Source organism: Poecile atricapillus, chromosome 22, assembly GCF_030490865.1.
Source record: "Poecile atricapillus isolate bPoeAtr1 chromosome 22, bPoeAtr1.hap1, whole genome shotgun sequence".
NCBI classification, from domain to species: Eukaryota; Metazoa; Chordata; class Aves; order Passeriformes; family Paridae; genus Poecile; species Poecile atricapillus.
In genome coordinates, this window is record NC_081270.1 from 4,005,243 (window position 1) to 4,024,646 (window position 19,404).

The following is a 19,404-nucleotide window of genomic DNA, read 5'->3' on the forward strand; positions in this document are numbered from 1 at the left end:
CTTTCTCTGCAGTTTTTTAACAGGATTGGGGTGTCCAAACTGCATCGACTATTTCACCTCACAAGGGTTACAGAATATTTACCACCTGCAGAACCTGTCCATAGAGGTAAATGCTTTGGGGAGATCTGTTCTTACCACTTGTTTCCAGCAGCTGTTGGTCTGAAAAGCAAAACCAAACTGCTTTGGAGGAAGGGAAACCTGTGCCCCAACCCCTCACACAGAACATGTGTTCCCAGGATCAACACCTGTCATTCTTGTCCCCTTGATGGTCCTTCAGAGGCTATAGCTCAGGCCTTGGTAAAAATCACAGCCAGTCCCAAAAAACCACAGCCAGCCTCAGCTGCTTCCTCCAGACTCTCAGAAACAAGAGAGATCAAAGATTCCCAGGCCAGAGCTCAGGGACATTTTCCACCTAACACAGAGAACACTGTTGAGGTGCTCAGTGGAACACCCCAAATCCCACGGAGCCAGCAGGGAACCCCACTGCACTTCAGGGAGATTTAATCTGGTCTCACCTCTTTCCCTGCTAATCTTTAAGATGAAAAAGGCTGAAACAAGGGAGTTGAGCCCAGGGCATTTTTATTAAGGGAACTCTGGAACAAAATAGCCCAGGTCAGGCAAAAGCTGTCAGAAAAAGCATGGAAGGGATGCTGGAAATACCTGTGTGTGCCCAGAGCATCAGTCTCTGCGGCTACCACACTGTGGTGCTGGTAACAGGGGCAGCACTGGAGCCAGGGCTTCCACAGCCCATCAGAGGAACAAGAAAAGGGAAAACAAAAAATAATCCTGAACTCTTTGAGCTGTGGCAAGCCCTGTAAATCCTGGAGTCTGTGTTTTGGCTGAGACAGAACTCCTGCCCAACCCTGTTTTGACCCCGTTTTGCCCCAGGCAATTGTAGCAGTGTCTCTACCTGCCAGCTACAACATCCTGCGGGAGAGATGATGATTTGTCACTGGTGGCTGGGGCCAGTTGTGTAACCTGAGCCTGGTTTTGCACCATTTGCTGAACTAACTCCATGGCCGTGTGTCAGCTGTCCAAGGAAATGTTTAGGAATCGCCAAAACTTGTGTCAGGGCAGAGTTGTGTGTCTGAGTCGGCATTTGTAGCTACTAATTGCATACTCACTGTCTGCTCCAGTTAACGCTCCCGTGAGTCTCTGTGTTGGCATTAACATGGATCCCTAGCAGCTCCCCCCTGTGCTGGTGTGTGTCCCCAGTCTGAGGTCACCCACCTCTCCTGGTGTCACCCACCTCAATGCTCGATGCTGGTGCTGCTCCAGCCTCCTGGGCCAGGGCCAGAGCAGAGGCCATCTCAAGTGCACAGGCACAAGGATGCTCCACACGCTGCTCTGCAACCTGTGTCCGAGGGGAATGATCCCTTCCTTCCCTTCTATTTCCACATCAGTTTGATGTGAACCCCTCCCAAAACAATAACAAAAAGTCTCCAACCTGCAGAGATGCGGTTGAGTGACTGGGTTACAAACAAGAAATAACCCAGGGGATGATGCACCCATGGCCACGGCAGGAGGTCCAGCCCCGCTCCGTTGGGCATCGTGCCCATGTGTCCCCCCCAAAAGCGTGACCTGGGGGTCCAGGGCTCTCTCCTGCTGGTACAGGCACATCTCTGCCAGCTATGCCTCAGCCATGTTGTCCTTGCAGGATCTCGGAGCATTGAAGATCCCGGAGCAGTACCGGATGATCATCTGGCGGGGTCTGCAGGAGCTCAAGCAGAGCCACGACTACGGGGCCCAGCAGCTGATCCGCTCCAGCAGCAACGCCTCCACCATCTCCATCGGCAGCTCGGGCGAGCTGCAGCGGCAGCGGGTGATGGAGGCCGTGCACTTCCGCGTGCGCCACACCATCACCATCCCCAACCGCGGCGCGGCCGACGACTGGGCCGACTTCGGCTTCGACCTCCCGGACTGCAAATCCCGCAAACAGTCCATAAAGGAGGAGTTCACGGAGGGAGAGATCAACTGAGGGGCTCCAGAGGTGGCAGCGAGACACCGGTGGGGTGACAAACCGCGCTCCCCTGAAATCTATTTGCAGCCTTGGGCACCTGGAGAAGTTTAATTTTGTTATCCAGGGGAACTGCAGGCCCTGAGCCAGGCAGGAGGTGCCTGCCCTGGGGAGGAAACTGGAGGTGAGGAGGAGGACGAAGAAAAGGAGGAGGGCAGCCGAGCCAGCTCAGCAGCCGGAGCAGGATTGCTGCCTGCCCGTGGCACAGGAGGCACTGTCTGGTTTGTGTTTTCCTGGAGCATCCCTGCATCCAGCCATGTAAGGACAGCACATTTTCTCATCCCTGCTCATTGTCCATGTTCTCTGTGGTGTCCCAAACTGAGAGGGCTTTGTCACTGCAACACAGACTCAGCCCTGACCTGTGCAGGCATTGCCAGGGACTGGTGCGAAGCAGACATCCTGCTTTTCCATGGACTGCCAAACACACCCCTTCCCTCAGCCCTCTGTAGAGCCAGAAAAGCCCTGTTTGTCCATTACCAATGTGTTCCTGTACTTAAAGGTTGGTGTATATAAACAGAATGTATATACAGTAAGCTCATTGTGCTGTAAGGAGAAAGATTTATTTTCATGTAAGCTATAAAAATTGATACTGACTCCTGAGATACTGCAGTGTCAACTAAATTAATTTCATGTTGTAGCATGTAAACATGCAGAGAAGCCTGTCTCCAGTCTTATCTATTCAAAACTCATTTTTTTTCCTCCTCTGAATCTCTTGCATGCAGTTGTAGAGGAGGGGGAAAGCCAGTGATTGTCCTGAGAAGTCAGAGGTCTGAATAATCCCTCCTTGCTCCTTTGGGGAGTTTTGTTGACAGGTCAGACCTGACAAGCTGGAATGCCATGGTGTAAATTCCATCTTTCAGGAGGACAGCATGGACTGGCTGCCCAATTCTCTTCTGTCCCTGGTCATTTCTCCCAGCTGTAATTTCTCTGTTGATTCAGACAGGGGAAAAAAGCCTTTACAGAAAGCAAGGACACAAATAGGTGTGTTCCCTCCCTGAATGTTTATTCCCTACGCATTTGGGAAGGCAGTGTCCCACACCAGGTCTTGGAAAGGCACTGGAAGTCACAGGAGCTGTTGCTGTGAGAGGGAGGGCAGGGAGCTGCTGCATCTTCCCCCTCAGCCCTGAGTCACTTGAGATTTTGGGCAGCCTGAGGAAACCTGCACAGATGACGCCACCCAGCACATTCCCACTGCTGCACTCTCCCTCTGGAGGCCTCCAAAGACAGCCCTGCACCTGAACCCCCAGGCTGGGGAGGGGGCTGGGTGCCCTTCCCAAAGCCCTGGACCCTCTAAGCAAGAGCAGAAGAGCTCAAGTCCCACTAGGGCTCACCTGAGATGTGATTTCTCCTCCAGGCAGGCAGTGGCTGTTCCCTCTCCAAGGGTGACAGAAGTGTGACCACTGGACGTGCTGCACTCACAGCCCTGGGCCCAGCACCCTCCCCCAGGGCCCTCTCTGGGTGTCCCACAGCAGCTCCGAGCCTTCAGCACACAGAGGTGACCTCCTGTCCCTCCTCTTCCTCAGGTGCTGGTGAGCTGCAGGTGCAGTCACAATCCCTGAGGCCATCCCACCCCTCACAACACAGGGATTGGGAATCTCTGGGATTGGGAACTCCCCTGGCATGGCTGACAGTGAATCTGTGTCCCCAAGAAATGGCTCAGTAAAGCACTTTAATGCTTTAAAGCTTTTGCAACAACCACTCACATTTCCAGCATTCCTGGGATTGTTCCCGGCAGTATTAATGGATCACTCTGTGGTAGGAATTGTATTTTTTGTAATGTTATCTTTGGAAATTGTGTTATTTTTATAGCTGTGGTTTCTCTTCTGTTTTGTTTTGGGGTTTTTTTTGTTTGTTTGTTTTTAACACAATAAAAGCACATGTGGCAATTGCTGCATCTGGAAATTAAAACTGGACAGAAAGTGCCTTCCTAACCCAGAGTAAACCTTCACCTGTAGGGCATCAAAGGACCTGAAGCTACTGAAATGAAAAAGAAACCCACCATTGAGTACTAAACTTCTACAGTGAGTACAGAGAGGCAAAAAGCAGCTTCCAGATATATAAAACTTTTTTTTTTTTCAATAAATGGCTAAGAAATAGTGAATTAAATGGAGAAAGCATTAAGACACAATTTTTCTGAGCTTGAAAAATTACACTGTTAAAAACAATTTCCCAAAGAGAACACAAATTCACCACTATTTCTAGTTAGGAGAATATATTGCATAGGTAGGAACTGGAAATTGATTGAACTAAAGGTCCTTGCAAGAAGTTTATAAACTAATGCCTTGAAATGGAAGACATCAAGAATGTTGTAATTCAGTAAAAATACAAAAAAAAAAAGGTTTCAAAAGATCTTGAAAACTGCCATGTGACAGGCATACAGGAACAGTCAGAGCCACACACCTGCAGTGAGCTCCACACATGACAAAAGTCCAAAGCTCCTGGCAGAAACACTGACTGGCCTGTGGCTCTGCCTTCTGCTGGGGCCTGTGTCCTAAACAGGATCATGGAATCCCGACTGGTTTGTTTGGAAGGAACCTTAAAGCTCGTCCCATCCCACCCCCTGCCATGGGCAGGGACACCTTCCACTATCCCATCTTGCTCCAAGCCCAGTCCAAAGTGGCCTTGAACACTTCCAGGAATGGGGCAGCCACAGTTTCTCAGAGAAATCCACTCCAGCCCCTCACCACCCTCAAAGGGAAGAATTTCTTCCATATATCCATATTCACAGACCAGATGCTCTTGTGGTTTTTTGAGCATTACATCACCTCACTTGTGACACTGCTGGGAAGGCGCCTGCTTGTGACTTCTCCAGGCAGGCAGTGGCTGTTCCCTCTCCAAAGGGAGACTTCTCCCTCATCCCAGCTATCGGTGGTCCTACACCACCTTGCCTTGCCCAAGGAACATCATTCTTCTCCCAGGAAAACAGAGCTCCATGGCCAGCAGCACTCTCTAGGAGGAAAAGCCACCTGGATGAAACCACACAGAATTTCTTGCAGGCTCTGGCTGATGTGGTAGGAGCCCTGCACTGCCCCAGCACCAAGTGCTCCTGGTTCAGAAGTGCCTCTGTCTGCTGGACATTCCCAGTGGGAACATCAAAACTGCCATCCAGGCTTCTGTTGAGGCACTGGGTGAGAAGTTCTCCCTGTGATCCAGCTGAGTGGCTGTCACACGAGCTCAGCCTTGACTCCAGCTGGATCCGTAGCACTACTGTGCAAATCCACAGCAGATTTGTTCCTCCAGGACTGCTCAGCCGCTGCAGTGACCTGGATCGTCCAGAGGAACTGCTCCTTGGTGACCATGGGGTGCTCCTGACCTGTGGGACAGGAACAAAGCCCTGCATGGAACCCATGGTCCCTTGTGAGCACAGATCCCACCACAGCAGCTCCTGGTGCTGCAGCCGCAGGATTTAAAACATTTCAGCCCCCTCCTCCTGCCCTGTCAAAGTAGCCACAACTAAAATACTGTTGAACAAAATTACTTGGACTAGATGATCTTCAAAGCCTCTTCCTACCCAACCCACTCCATGATTCTGTGATTTTTACCCCAGACAAGGGTCTCCTGGCTGTCACAAACAGCTGCTTTCATCACAAAAGAGAGTAAGGTCCAAGGCAATTTCCCCTCCCAACTCTCATTTCTTCCCAGCACAGAGTTTCAGATCATCCCCCACCCTTCCCAATCACCTGACACAGTGCATCCCCCAACAAACCCAATCCAAAGCAACACCAGCCATCAATTTAAGCCTTGTCCCACCTTTCAGGGTTCTCAGGAAGTGCCGGAAGAGCTCCCTGTATGCATCTCTGTAGCGCTCAGCTTGGGTCTGGGGACAGATGGACACAGAAGTCCCATGCTCTGTGATGCCCAGGGGGTTCTGGTTGTCCACCCTTAATGTCCCTTGAGACCCATGAACCTGAGGGAAGGAGCAAAACAGGGAAGAAAGAACATTTTTAAGTTATCACATTTTCAATCTCGCACGCCTGGCCAGGTTAGAGAAGCCCTGGTTTGTAAAATCAAGACAAAAGGTCTGAAATGAGGAGTCACACTTGCCCCAGCCAGACATGGTTTGGCTCAGACACAGCAGGAACACCATGGATGTGCTGCAGTACAGTGGCTTCCACTTGTGTGGTACCTCACCTGAGCAAAGCCCCTTTTCTAAGTGTTTAACAGAAATTCCTCCCCAAGACCAGCCCCCACAGCTGTAATTATTCATGACTGCAGGAATTTATACTCTTCTTCCCCTTCAATATGCTGAACTCTTGCTACACACCTGAAACTACTCTGGAAAGGACAAAAGAAATCTGCTTTCAGCCTCAGGAGAGCTGGCACCAGATCCTGCTCTGGTATGATTCATGCAGCTCATAACACCACAGAATGCATGGAAGAGAGGGAAAATTTGAGTGAGAAAAGAGAAAATAGGTTGTAGATGGAATAAGGAGAAGAAGCCGCTGCTGAGGCAACAGCCCAACAAATAGATGGGGCACTCAGAGCTCTGCTCTGGGTGACAAGGTGGGGATTTGTCACAGGTTGGATTTGATGATCCTGGAGATCTTTTCCAACCTCAGTGATTCTATGATTCTGTTATAGAGAGGTTTTGGGAAATGTGCTGCAGGCACACTCAGAGGGGAAAACTTGTGCTGGGCTGTGGAGCCAAAACAGACTTGACTGAGCAGCAGGACCCCACCTCCAGCCGCTGGTCACAGCTCCTGGTGCAGTGCTGGCTGACATCCAGAGTGACAATGGCCCCGCTGGGGAACTTCATGCTGATGGCAACCGTGTCCACATCCCTCAGGCAGCTCGTGTCTGGGAACAAAACAGGCCTGGCTCACCCCAGGAACAGCAAACCAGCACATTCTACAGCTACAAACTGCTCTTCTTCCTTCGGGAGCTGACACTGGCTTCATGACACCTTCCCACAGGACATCCTGATGACAGCACTCCAGCTGCTTCACCAGCACTCCTGATGAAGAACAGGCAGTTCTGCAGGAACACACAGCCCCAGGCCCAACTCCACCTTCCCAGCCTGCAGCTCTCCCTAATGAGGGCACCCACCTCTGCTTCCAGGATCAGGCAACTTCCAGCACGTTCCTGGAGCAAGGCAGAGGGTACAGAACCTACCTGGAGGGCTCTTGTTTGCTGCATTTCAATGCTGTGCCACTGAGCGCTGCATCCTGCCCCTCCTCACCCCAGCCAGCCAAGCTTGGCAGCTGCTGCAATTACCTTAATTAAAACTCTGCATTTCCATTTAAAAAATGGCAGCTTCCACCTTTTATGGTTTGTTTAAATGAGTGTGGTAACCCAGAGCATGCATGTCAGCCCAACATGACCCAGAGCAAACACACAGCTTTGTGCTGGGATCCACAGGGAAGGGCCAGAGAAAGCAGAGGATTAACATTTCATCGACATTCTTGTGAGCTCAAACCTTTGCTCAGTATTTTCTGCACTCTGGCGCCAAACCTGCTGTCCTGCAGAGTAATGTTCAATGATGTCCTGCTTCACATCAGCAGGAGATTCACCAGATTCAGAGATCTTCAAGTACCCCCAAGGAACCTGCCTTCTGTTTCACCAGCCTGTTTACTCAACTGCTCCATGATGGAACAACTATGTCATGGCTAACATGCTCTCGTTCCTTCTTTCTTCCCAGTTTTAACACTGAAGTCCAGAGGTACCCAATAAACCATCAAAAGACTCATTCTTACCTGCACAGAAGGCATGGCCCAGGGAAAATACTGTATCTGGCACACTCTCTCCCAACAACAAACTGATAATATCTATGTCATGCACAGCAGCGTTGTAAAAAATGCCACCTGGAAGAACCAAAACTGAGTGTTAAGGTCTCCATATTGAAACCCACAGCCAATGAACATTTCTGAACTGCACAGAGATGATACAAAAAGCCCCCACAGTGAAGAAACTAATACTAAAGGGACAAAAACATGCAAAGAAATTAAGTTTGGTAAAGAAAACACTCCTCAAAAAACACCCCTCCCCATGGATCTTAAGGCTATACAAACTCAGGGGAATTCCCACAGAACACAGAAACATTTCCAGGGCAGGCAGGACAGGTTTTGGATCAACCTGGTCTGGTTAAGGCAGGGGGTGGAACAAATGAGCTTAAAGGTCCTTTCCCCCCCCAAACCATTCTATGACTCTGAGTCAAACCTAGACTCTTCAGCAGGAACCTGCTGGGTACCTGAGGCTTTCAGCAGGCTCAGAGAGGCTGCTGGATAGAGGCTGCTGATGGTGGATATCCGGTGGATCCTGCCCAGCGCCTGGCTGTCCCGCACCTTCTTGTACAAGAACTGCAGGGCTGGGTCAAAGCGCCTTACAAGGGAAACAAGGAATGAGGTGAAACCAAGCTGATTTAAGGACAAAGTCAGGAAAGCCTGAGGAATCAGTGCTGCTTCCAGACACGTGATTTTATCAAGAATTAATCACAGGAAAACCATTGGTCTTACTTGTAGAATCCACATACAAGTGGCCTCCCACACCTGCTGGCCTCATCAAAACAGGCTTCTGCTGTCTGTCTGTCCAAGCTGGGCAGCCCCTCGCAGAACACACCTTTACCTGTGCAAAACAGGACACACACAGGGCTCAGAGGAGACACAGCTGCACAAAACCCTTGATCTTGCAGTAATGTACACAGCTTGTTACATTTCTGGTTTTGATGGCATTTACCCCCTTCTGCCTGCCTGCTGTGGTTTCATCTGTCCCAGACCCCAGGAGTGGGACTGTTTTGGTGACAGCTTTTCTGTGAGGCTTGGTGGGATTTTAGGATGAGACACTGCTCAGTCATACTAGGACCAGCACAGTACAAACCCCACTGGTGTCCAGCCACTCACATCAGCAGTGATCTCAGTCACTGCAATGACACAATTAGAGAGCCTGCACAGCTCCAGGGCTGCTGCTGAAACACAAACACACTCACAAGTGCACATCAACGGGCACAGGGAAAAGTTGAATGTGCAGCTGCTCCTCTTACCTGCTCGTAAGGCATCTCTTACCATCTCAGAGGCTTCATCAGGTGGGGAACAAATAATGGCTCCAGAGACTCTGCAGGAATCGAGAGATCTTCAGTGAGGATGAGGTTTTCACTAGATCAAGCAATGCTCAAAAGCTCAATTTGGTTACAGTTAAAAAACCCTAAAACCCCATTGCTCTGGAAGAGCCAGCTGGGTTATAGAAGGAACTCAGTGCCAGCTTCAAAGATGATATATAAAGTGACAGACATAGATTAAAATTACAAGTGGCACAAAAGAATTGCACTGCTTTTCCTGCATCTTCAAGGAGAAAGTCTTTTAAAGGTTTCCTTCAAAAAGGATTTAAATCCTGTCAGTTAACACACACAGTGAAATCCGAAGTATTTATGTGGTAGAGCTGCTGATCAATGCATCTTAGCTTCCTGTGATTCTTTACTTCCTAGTATCAAATCAGCCTTTCCTAAAACCTCTGCGTTTTCCTCTTGCAATATTTTAGACCTGATGGTCTAAATCATGTCTAAACAGCACTTTAGTGATGTTACAGTTGTTCAGTTCAACTGTGCAGTAAAAAGGCTGCAACCTTTCCTATTGACACCAACCCTTGCTTATCTCAGAGTTCCAAGAGTCACCAAACTCAGCTGACTGCTCTGAGACAGGAAAACTGGCAGGCAGCAGGGAAGCATCATTTATTATTCTGTGGGAATGGAGGAAAATGGTCTTTTTATATTTAACAAAACTCCCTGTAACTGAACACCTCCAAGTTTCCATTAATTTGGGCATGTAAGTCCAGTTAAGCTTCTCAGAGACTCCGTGGGTAGGTGACAAAAGGGCCCCTCAATCCCACACGGATGGCCAGAGGCACAGTCTGGGGCTGCTACAGAGTTTCCCAGACGAGAAGGCAAGGCTTGTATGGAACCCCCTGCCCTGAGCAGAGCCCCACACGGGAGCTCATGGCGGTCAGTACCGCGGATCACCGAGCGCGATGGCGGCGTCCTGCTGCCGCAGCACCCTGGTGCTGGCTGGGACCTTGGTGCCGAAGGCACGTTCCACCTCCTCTGGCCGATCCTCCACCACGTACAGCAGGCAGCAGCCCGTCTCCTCCACCAGGCTTTGCAACAAGGCTTTGCTCACAAGCCCCGCACCGAAGAGCACGAGGCCGATGCCACTGCTACCGTGACATGAGGGGGGCATTGGGCTGTTGGAGGCATCAGGTGTGGGCCCACTTTGGCCAAGAGGTTCAATCCTCGTGTGGAAGGTGGCCAGCAGTGAGGGGTGGCTGCGAGAGGTGGAGGGCGTTGGGTCGTCCCTGTGTGTGGTGGGAATGGGGTGGTGGGGAATCAGCAGTTTGTGGTAGGAGGGCGGGGATGGGACCATGCTGTAGCCGGTGCTGGATCCAGTGGTGATGAGGAAGGAGGGATGGGAGAGCAAGGAGGGCACGTCGAGTGGCAGGGGCAGGCTCAGGCTCAGGCTGGAGTCAGGACCTGCAGAGCTGGGGAGACAGAGATCAGAGAATAAGAGAATATCCTGAGCTGGAAGGGACCCACAAAGATCATCAAATCCAACTCTTGAATGGAACACCCTGCATAAGAACACCCCAAGAAGATCACCATACGTCTGAAGATGTTGTCCAAGTGTTTCTTGAGTGGGGTCAGATAAGACAGATAATTAAAGAATCATTAAGGTTGGACAGGACCTCTAAGATCATCAGAGTAAACCTTTGTCTGAACACCTCCTTGTCAACTAAACCACAGCACTAAGTGCCACACACAGCTCCCTCAGTCACTCCTCACAGGAGTGATTCCCAGAGCCTTCCCCAGCTCCATGGGGAACACTCCAGCTCCTCATGTCTCTTTTGCAGTGAGGGACAGAACTGGACACGGCACTCGCTGGGCCTCAGCAGTGCCCAGCACAGGGGGACGGCCACTGCTCCGATCCAGCTGGGGACACAGTTCTGGGCTCGGGTGAGGGAGAAAGGGCCTGATGAACCCGAGCAGCGGTCGGTCGGGTGAGACTGAGAGGAGGCGGGTGAGGCAGAGAAAGGCCGGCTGAGCCCGAGCAGCGGTCGGTCCCTCACCGGAGCCCCGGGGCGCGCAGCCCGAGCTGCCGGAGCAGGCGGCGGTTGCGGCAGTGGCGGCCCGAGCTGAGGTGCTCCAGGATGCGGTCGCGGCGCACCCTCAGGGGCAGCTGGCACGGGGTGCAGAACAGCGTCTCCACGGCAACGGCCGGGCCCGGCGCGCTCGGCCCCGCCGGCTCCCGCCGCACCGACAGCTCCGAGAACTCGGCCGCGTAGTCGTGCAGCGTCTTCCTCCTCCGCCCCATGGCCCGGCCCCGCTGACTCGGAAGCGGAAGGCCCGCCCGCCTCACGCCGTTGCCCGGCAGCGGCCCCGCTCCGAGCCCCGCGGCGCCGGGAGAGGCCCCGGCCCGGCCCCAGCCCCGGGCGATGGAAGCCTGTGGCGGCTCGCAGGGACCGGCGCCCACCGAAATCATGGGACAACTCCAGCAGGAGCTGCGGAAAGCCAAGGATGACCACAACATGGCCATAGGTACCGTGGGAGGTGACCAGCGCACACCTTTACCTGCCTGGGTCTCATTCAGTTCGGCTCCTTTGACATTGAAAACATCGTAGGGTGTTGCTCACAAGCTGAAAAGCCATTTGTTCTGAAAACACTTTTTTTTCTCCCCTTGGAAGTGAAGAACATGAGAAAACCCAGCAGAGAAAGCCCTGAGCAGAGTGACACTGCCTATCCTCACACAAAGTCGGGTTGTTTAATACACATGGAATCACAAAATTATTTGGGTTGGAGGGACCTTAAAATCACCCAATCCCACCCCCTGCCATGGGCAGGGACACATTCCCCTATCCCAGGTTATTCCATGCCCCATCCAACGTGGCCTTGCACACTTCCAGGGATCCAGGGGCAGCCACAGCTTCTCTGGGCAGTCTGTGCCAGGGCCCCCCCACCCTCCCAGGGAAGAATTTTTTCTAATATCCCACCTAACTCTGCTCTCTATCAGTGTGAAGCTATCCCCCCTTGTCCTGTCACTCCAGGTCCTTGCAAACAGTCTCTCTCCAACTTTGTTGTCAGCTCCTTGTGGTACTGGAAGGCCACAATTAGGTCACCCTGAAGTGAAACAACCTTTTCTTTTTCAGGCTGTACAAATCCTCATCCCAGCAAAGCACCACAAACCACATTATCACCCAGAATCACTATGGCTGCAGCATTAATGTGACCCAAGTCTGTTCCCAGACTGTTCCCACAGTGGCTTTGCTTATGCTTATCTGAAAAAAGCAGCCACAGAACATTCAGCAGGGATCTCCTTTGCTAACAGAGTACTCTCCCACTTTACAGGTGCTATCTCTTCCTTGCAAAGACAGATGGAGATCCAAGAATCCGAGCTTCGGAGAATCAGATCTGAAAAGGAATTTCTCCAGAAGCAGCTCAGAGAGCGAGAAGTCCAGCTCCAAGCTTTGTCTGACAAGGTATAGCCCAAGAGCATGGTGGCCATGGCTAGCAGGATACATAGCAGCTGGGAATTTGGGATTTTTGCAACACGTCCCTCTCTCACAGGCACAGGGCACCTGTAGCTGCAAAACTGAAGTGTAGAATATTTTCCTTCCAGTTTTGCAGCCTGACAGAAGAACAGAGGCAAGAAGAAATCATGGTGATGATGGAGGAGGAGAACCGTAATCTTAAACAGGTAAATTAGTGTAAAGCCTCCACAGAAAAGTGATGATTTCTGCTTCACTGGGCTGGTTTTAGGGCTGGTGGAGTTTGGCATACAAAACTCCTACTCAATCCAAGTAGTTTTAGAGAAAACACCAAATAATAACAGCTACCAGTACAAGTGAGATTGTTAGTCCATAGATTCTGCCCAGAAAGCATTTGGACCAAATAGTGGGAAAATGAGGCCAAAACTTGTTCACTTTCTTCTCCCCAGTGACAGCTGGATTTCTGTATCTGCTCAGGTTGTTAGAGAACAGGAATCCCAGCTGGCTGAGCAGAACAAGATCATCAGTGAGTTACACGGGAAAATCAGCCAGCTGCAGGCCGAGGTTGTGAGCACCCACCTTCACCTCCTGGAGCAGAAACAGGCCCAGAAGGAGATCCAGAGCCAGGCTGAGGCACTGCAGCACAAGGAGCTGCAAACTAGAGTGGCACTGGAGCACATCAGCAGCAAGGTAAGTGTAGCCTCTTTCAGCTCAGAGCCCTGTCCCCCTCATGGCACACTTAGGAATCTCAGTCCCTTTGCTTTCTAGCTGTGGAGCAAGCAGCTCTTGTGCCACTTAAAAAGAAAACAGACCTCAGATACCAGAAACCCTTGAGAAATGAGTTCAGTTGAGTTACATCACCAGATTTCTAACATCCTTCCAGACCCAAGGTAACAAGAACCACCTTAAAGTCATCTCTTGCAGGCAGATGTGCCTGCTGCCAGGGGAAGAGCCTTGGCCCATCTAGACCCACATAATTACCACAGCACTTTCAGTGAAGCCCAAACTGCCTGTAATTTCACATTAAACACTTTCCACATCACCATTCACTAGTCCTTTGTCCAAGCCTGACAGCACAGTCTCCATAAGTCCATGCAAATGCCAAGGAATTGCACATAAAGACTGAACACACCTGCTCTCCTCTTTTACCCTAAGTTTGAAAGGTATCGAAACAAAATAATCCAGGCTACGTTCAGCGTGGAGGGCATCCAGAGCCCCTCGGCCGAGCTCACAGACAATGAGGTGCTGGAGGCAATGCAGGTATGTGGCTCTACCAAACAGCTTACAGCAGCCAGGAAGGGACTGCTGAGGTAAGAGAACACTTTGCAGTGCTTCTCTCAGCCTTCCCACCTCTTTACATGTTGCTGATTTTCAGAAAATCATTAATGAGCGGACGGAGTTCCAGCAGATGCTGAAGAACAAGGGTAGCAAGATGTCACTGCTCAGCAGCGACAGCCGCACATCATCACCTGCAAGGAGAAGGACCTCCTCCAGGATAGAAAGGCTCTGATGGCTGAGCCAGAACCCATCACCAGCCTCAGGCTCTGGGTTCTGGGCTCAGAGCTGGTGCCTTACAGTGAATTAAACTCATTTTACTGACACCATGTTCTGTGGGAGTATCTGATTCAATTGTTTCAGCCAACTCAGAGCACAAGTCACTTTAATTCCTTGGTCTGTAGTAACACTTGACTTCCCAGAGAAGCCTGAAGCACAAGGATGGCTTGCCTAGAAGTGTATAAATTCCCATTTTTGCTTTGGGAAGTTTTTTTAAGTGACACAACTCAACATCCACCAATGCCAAAACAAGGGACAGTGCCAGGACTGCAAAAGCTGTTTTATTTTTCCATTCCATGTGCAAGTGCCAACATGGGCATGTATTTGACACAGCAGCATTCAGTTAGAGCTCTGAGATATCATTTTTACCAGAAGAGAGTCAATCTGGGGGTCACTTTAGGGAAAGGAGTGAGTCCACATGTGTGCTCACCTACATATATAGGTCACCCACAGACTGCTCAATGAGAACTGCTCCAACTGCCTGTATTTTGGAAGGTAAAAATATGTGGGTGGGGCAAAAAAGCTCCAGGAGGGTCACTCTGGGCATCAGTGCCTGTATTCTGGGGGGATGAGGAGGTCAGCAGTGTCAGCTGGAGGCAGCTCCAAATAGCTCTGAACCTCCTCAGCAAGAACAAAGCCAGTGCTCAATCACAGTAACTCTCTGAGCACACACAAAGTCACAATTCCCACAGGGATGGAGGATGGCCCTGAAATGCACTGGGACACACAAACCCTGCAGTTGACTCAACAAATCCCTTAAAAATGGAAGCTGTACTCATGCCTAAACACAGAAACCGTCACTTTAAAACGCATCCCTCAAGTTCTGACAGCAATTAAATGCTTCTGACAGCAAATAAATGTTCACAGTTACTCCAGATAAAAATAAAATTCTGCAGAACGAGACGTCAGCAAAGTGCTTTGGCATTCTGACTCCAGGTTGTACCCAGCAGAGGACCTCAGTTCCACACTGTCAATTACTGCATTTCTTTGCTGCCAAAATAATGATCCAGATGAAACACCAGGAGGAAAAAGTGATCTTGCAGAAATATGTGATTGTGCTTGTTTTAAACATCGTAATGATTTTCTCTACTGCATTCTGACATCCTACACCTTCTCTGCCTTCAGTCCATGTTTGAAGATACTGCTCTTTCTGCTCAGGCCTAACATGGATGATCTCTTTTAAGCATGAAAGATCCCAATTCTCCTTGCTGTAGCTCATCAAACTCTGAAGCCATTGCCTTCCCAGTAAAAGATGTTCCACATGTTTTCTTTAAAAACCCAAACCATCTCACTGTGCACCAGATGCATTGTTGAATATGTGGAAAAAAAACCAAAAAAAAAAGGAAATGGAATCCTCTTTCAGCTCAGGCAGCTGCTAACGGATCACAGTCAGCAGAGAGGAAACTGTAGCCAGGTCAGTTTTTGAAGGATAAAGTACTTTCAAGTTCCCATCCGTGTCCACCACTCGCACCTGCTCCACTACCAAGGGCAGGTTCAAATTCCCTGGTCCACAGAGAGCATCCAACTCCGTATCTGAACCAGAGCCTTCCTTGTTCTGCAAGGTGGATCTGTTCAGCTCTGCAATTTTCTGTTAGAAGCAAAATACAGAGAACATCAATTCTGTGGCACAGATCAAATGAGAGGGAGTAACAATACTACTAAAACACAAATCAGCTTCTCAATGCATGTGAGCAATGACACGTTTGGTAGGAGCCCCCCCAAGAACAGAAAGATATTTTCCTGAACTCCCTACCAGGATAAGGGTGTCCATCACATCTTTGCAGATCTGTAAACTGGTATCACTTGTCACTTCCAGAAACAGGTCCTGTGTCTCTTTTCTAATCTGCAAGAGTTTCAGAGATGAAGCAAGTCAGATAAGAGCCCCACAGCCCCCTGGACACCTCCCAGTACAGAGAGCTGAAGGCTTTCACTCGGTTTAATTCAGGGGCAAAGCTCTGCTGTTCTTCACAAGTCAAAAACAATATTCTTGTCCTTCGACAAATCCTTTGCACGGGCAGGCTGGTGCTTTGGATGAGATTTCCAGAAGTAAAAGTGTAACTCCCAGATCCCTCTCAGTCTGAGAGTAGAGCCCATATGATGCAGGCTTTAAGGGTTTATACTTGGACTACAAGCACAAGTTTCACAGAACTGTGTATGTCTCTGAGTCTCTCAATATAAAGAAACACTGCTTAGCTATTAATGTATTTCCATGAATGGGAAGTACCTTTGTTTTCTCACTATTGGTTATTGGTGGGAAGGAAATCACAGCACCTTCAGCATCCAGCAGGCACGGGTAGTTGTCTTTACCATCCAGCAGCTGCAGGTACCTGCCATGAGAAACAAAGCAGTAAGAAGTGAGCAACAGAGAAACCTGCTGGACACAATGACAAGAAATAGTGACAAAAATGAATTAGTGTGTGATCTCTACACAAGCAGTGAACAGCACAGGGCAGGGCCACATGCTGCTTTACACCCCATTTGCTACTATGTCAAGTTTACCTCATGTCTGATTCCCTTAGCTCTCAGCATGTGCACCACACACCTTTCAATCCTCTCTGCTTCCCTTCTATCTGCTGTTCTAAATCTGCCACATCCCCAGTGCAGTCACTTAAATGTATGAGAAAACCACAAGGTACTGACTTGTGCAGCCCAGAGACGTTCTGACGCTTCTTCTGCTTCCGCTGCTCCTCAGCCTCCAGCTGCAGCTGGCGGAGAAGGTCCTTTGCCTTGATCTCCTTCCGACCCAGGGGCATGATCTGCACCACACAGGAAAACAAAACATTTGAATTCAATTTCTCTCAAACACCAGGGTTACAACACTCCCCTGTAAGCAACTCAATAATTAAACAATGTTCCTGCATGTTGTCATGCCCTTTTCAGCATGGAAATACTTTCCATTTCACATGGACTGCTGTAACACCCACTTGAAAAACAGGCTCAGTCGCTAGTACTAAACCAGGCACCAGGTACAGCAGGACATCAAGGAAATCAGTACAACTGCTAAAGTTCCTGGAGTTTGTTTTCTAGGCTCTATGGGGTAAAAAAGTACCCTTAAGCCCTACCTTGAGCTCATCAGGAGGCTGAACATCATATGTCAGAGGAGCTTTGACCAGCTGCAAGTCGTGGGTGGCAATGGTGGCCACTGTGCGCTTCTCACAGATGTCCTCATGCAGCTTAGTCTGAAACATACAGGATGCCATTGAAATAGATCAAAAAGTCAATGTGATTTATCCCTCCTATGTGCAGATTCTTCTATAGTTGATGTTGGCAGCACTACCAGCCAGGTGGCTGAAACACAGCCCTTCCCATCACCTGTATCTCCATTACAGCCCAAATGCAAAGGCAGCTAAGCCTAACAACATGTGACACATTTCTCCACAAGGAAACCAAGTTTCCTGTCAGAAAGCAATCCCAAATACTCAAATCTGGTAAACTGAAAGCAGCTCCTATCTGCCACCTAAGGGAGAGGTGAACAGCAGGCCCAGGGATAGGTCTGTGGGCAGGATACCTCAGTCACAAAGCTGGGTGTGTAACGTGGTTTTAACATATATCATGGAAGCTGGAGCCAATCCAGGGGATCTCTACACATGGACACGGGGTTATTTTTAGCTTTTAACAGGTTCCACAGCACTAACAAGCTGCTGTTACAGTCCCAACACAAATGTGAGTGCGTCCATTGCCCTCATGGCAATACCTGAGCTCTGATGGGTCTTTCCTAAAAACCAGTTCTGCTGATTTCAGACTGACTGGGCATGTGCTGCTGGCAGGGACCACTCACCCTGTACCCTCATACCTGCTGGGTGAGGAGCTCACCTTAAGTTTCACAAACACATCTGCTGGAAGGGGCCTAGAACAGTTTATTTCCAACTCTGCCAGCAATATTCCTGTTCCAAACGAGTATCATGAGGCTGCAGCTGTTACCTGCATGGTCAGGAACCTCTTGAGAGCATTTCCCGGCTTTAAGTTCACTCCTTTCAGCACACAGCACACGATGAAGGCTCGAACATCTTTGACACCTGGGCTCACTTTAACCACCAAAGGCGCAGGGTTCTCAGAGACGTGCAGAACCTTCACCAGCAGCTTGCTCGCCTCTTCCACCTCATCCTGCTCCCCATCCCCACTGTCCTTCTTCTGCTTCTCCCTCTTCTTCTTCCTGACGTCCTCTCTGGCACCCTCGGCCTTCCCCTTCCCACGGCCCCCGGCCCGTAGGTACTCCAGAATGGCCTTCGTCTGGCACCCATTGACCATCTTCTCCAGCCGCTTGTCCCTCAGCTGGTTGCCCCTGAAGTTGGCCTCCTTCAGCCGGGGGCAGTCGGCCAGAGCGGCGGGCAGCTCCCGCAGCTGGTTGTTGGCCACGTCCAGGCTCTGGAGGAGACAGAGATGGTTCGGTCAGGGCTGCGCGACGGGGACCCGGGCAAGGTGGCGGGGTCGGCTCCCACCTTGAGCGCCGGCAGCGCCGCGATGTCCGCGCCCAGCTCAGCCACCTCGTTGTCGGCCGCGTCCAGGCGGCTGAGCAGCGGGAAGGGCGCGGGGGGTCCCGCGGGGGGCAGGAGCCCGCCGGGCAGCGCCCGCAGCCGGTTCCCGGCCAGCAGCAGCTCCTGCAGCTGCGGCGCAGCGCGGGCGAGCCCCGGGCCCAGCTCCCGCAGCCGGTTCGCGCTCAGGTTGAGGCTGCGCAGCTGCGGGAAGGCCGGGGCCGCGTCCCCTGCGCCGTCCCCCGTCCCGCCGAGCGCGGCGGGCAGCGCCTCCAGCCCGTTCCCGGACAGGTCGAGCAGGCGGAGCGCGGGCAGGGGCCCGCCCAGCCCCGCGCCCAGCCCGGCCGGGCCCAGCGCGTTGCGGCTCAGCACCAGCGTGTGGAGCGCGGGCAGCGCGGCCGCCACGCCCGGGCCGAGCTCCCGCAGCGCCGCGCAGCCGCTCAGCTCCAGCGACTGCAGCAGCGGCAGCGCCAGCAGCGCCTCCGGCAGCCGCCCGCCGCCCGCCGCCACCCGCTCGGCCACCGCCGCGCCCGCCAGCGACAGCTCCCGCCGCCGCTCCCGAGCCGCCGCCTCCAGCTCCGGCCACGGCTCCGCCGCCGCCGCCATCGCGCCCAGAGCCCCGCCCGCAGCCGCCGCCGCCGCCCAAGGGCCGCCCTCGGAGGGACCCGCCCTCGGGGAGGGTCCGGCCCGACCTGAGCCCGCTGCGGCCGCTCAGCAGCGGGAGCGCGGCGACACCATCCCGCCGGGACGGGGCTGGGCGCTGCTCCTGGATGCAGTGATGCCTTAAACAAGGGCAAACCGCGGGACCGCATCGCTGCTGAGCCGGGGGTCTGCCCCAGCGGTGCCGCACACGTCCAGGTCCAGCTCACACAGGTCCAGGCACAGCACACACAGGTC

At 51.6% G+C, this 19,404-nt stretch overlaps 4 protein-coding genes across 8 annotated transcripts in view; 2 read left to right on the forward strand and 2 right to left on the reverse strand.

Moving 5' to 3' along the window:
• The window catches only part of TP73 (tumor protein p73), a 32,937-nt gene extending 29,026 nt beyond the window's left edge, over positions 1 to 3,911 (forward strand). For 3 of the 4 annotated variants that reach the window (XM_058854944.1, XM_058854947.1, XM_058854945.1), the window contains exons 13-14: positions 13 to 106; positions 1,658 to 3,911. In XM_058854944.1, coding sequence (XP_058710927.1) covers positions 13 to 106; positions 1,658 to 1,978 — 415 coding nt within the window. In that variant the 3' untranslated portion in view covers positions 1,979 to 3,911. The remainder of the gene's footprint in view (positions 1 to 12; positions 107 to 1,657) is intronic. The other variant, XM_058854948.1, reaches the window with a different exon arrangement.
• Positions 3,912 to 5,800: 1,889 nt separating this feature from the next.
• On the reverse strand, positions 5,801 to 11,311 carry LOC131587282 (inositol 2-dehydrogenase-like). Its single transcript, XM_058854949.1, has 8 exons — positions 11,066 to 11,311; positions 9,956 to 10,480; positions 8,994 to 9,064; positions 8,470 to 8,578; positions 8,205 to 8,335; positions 7,711 to 7,818; positions 6,282 to 6,814; positions 5,801 to 5,924 (listed from the first exon to the last, which is right to left on the reverse strand). Exons 1-7 carry the CDS (start codon positions 11,308 to 11,310, stop codon positions 6,630 to 6,632), a joined length of 1,374 nt encoding a protein of 457 aa, XP_058710932.1. The 5' UTR covers position 11,311; the 3' UTR covers positions 5,801 to 5,924; positions 6,282 to 6,629.
• Positions 11,312 to 11,414: 103 nt separating this feature from the next.
• On the forward strand, positions 11,415 to 14,072 carry CCDC27 (coiled-coil domain containing 27). 2 transcript variants are annotated; one of them, XM_058855264.1, is made up of 6 exons: positions 11,415 to 11,534; positions 12,342 to 12,472; positions 12,613 to 12,690; positions 12,959 to 13,171; positions 13,637 to 13,741; positions 13,857 to 14,072. In XM_058855264.1, the coding sequence occupies exons 1-6, from the start codon at positions 11,432 to 11,434 to the stop codon at positions 13,989 to 13,991; spliced, it is 765 nt and encodes a 254-aa protein (XP_058711247.1). In that variant the 5' UTR covers positions 11,415 to 11,431; the 3' UTR covers positions 13,992 to 14,072. The 2 variants fall into 2 exon arrangements, with proteins under 2 accessions (XP_058711247.1, XP_058711248.1); XM_058855265.1 differs by lacking the exon at positions 12,613 to 12,690.
• Positions 14,073 to 14,296: 224 nt separating this feature from the next.
• Positions 14,297 to 19,139, reverse strand: LRRC47 (leucine rich repeat containing 47). Its single transcript, XM_058854888.1, has 7 exons — positions 18,475 to 19,139; positions 17,957 to 18,400; positions 17,098 to 17,214; positions 16,676 to 16,791; positions 16,260 to 16,362; positions 15,789 to 15,878; positions 14,297 to 15,623 (listed from the first exon to the last, which is right to left on the reverse strand). The coding sequence occupies exons 1-7, from the start codon at positions 19,111 to 19,113 to the stop codon at positions 15,411 to 15,413; spliced, it is 1,722 nt and encodes a 573-aa protein (XP_058710871.1). The 5' UTR covers positions 19,114 to 19,139; the 3' UTR covers positions 14,297 to 15,410.
• Positions 19,140 to 19,404: the final 265 nt, after the last annotated feature.

Bases quoted from the DNA above. Each gene is read 5' to 3' on its own strand.
- LOC131587282 (XM_058854949.1), bottom strand. From the start codon at position 11,310: ATGGGGCGGAGGAGGAAGACGCTGCACGACTACGCGGCCGAGTTCTCG. The intron at 10,481-11,065 runs GTGAGGGACCGA...CTGTCTCCCCAG, and splicing joins CTGCGCGCCCCGGGGCTCCG to CTCTGCAGGTCCTGACTCCA. The intron at 8,579-8,993 runs GTAAGAGGAGCA...TGTTTTGCACAG, and splicing joins AAGAGATGCCTTACGAGCAG to GTAAAGGTGTGTTCTGCGAG.
- CCDC27 (XM_058855264.1), top strand. From the start codon at position 11,432: ATGGAAGCCTGTGGCGGCTCGCAGGGACCGGCGCCCACCGAAATCATG. The intron at 11,535-12,341 runs GTACCGTGGGAG...CCCACTTTACAG, and splicing joins TGACCACAACATGGCCATAG to GTGCTATCTCTTCCTTGCAA. The intron at 13,172-13,636 runs GTAAGTGTAGCC...TTTTACCCTAAG, and splicing joins TGGAGCACATCAGCAGCAAG to TTTGAAAGGTATCGAAACAA.
- LRRC47 (XM_058854888.1), bottom strand. From the start codon at position 19,113: ATGGCGGCGGCGGCGGAGCCGTGGCCGGAGCTGGAGGCGGCGGCTCGG. The intron at 18,401-18,474 runs GTGGGAGCCGAC...TGTCTCCTCCAG, and splicing joins CGGCGCTGCCGGCGCTCAAG to AGCCTGGACGTGGCCAACAA. The intron at 15,879-16,259 runs GTACTTCCCATT...AAACTCTTGCAG, and splicing joins CCAATAGTGAGAAAACAAAG to ATTAGAAAAGAGACACAGGA.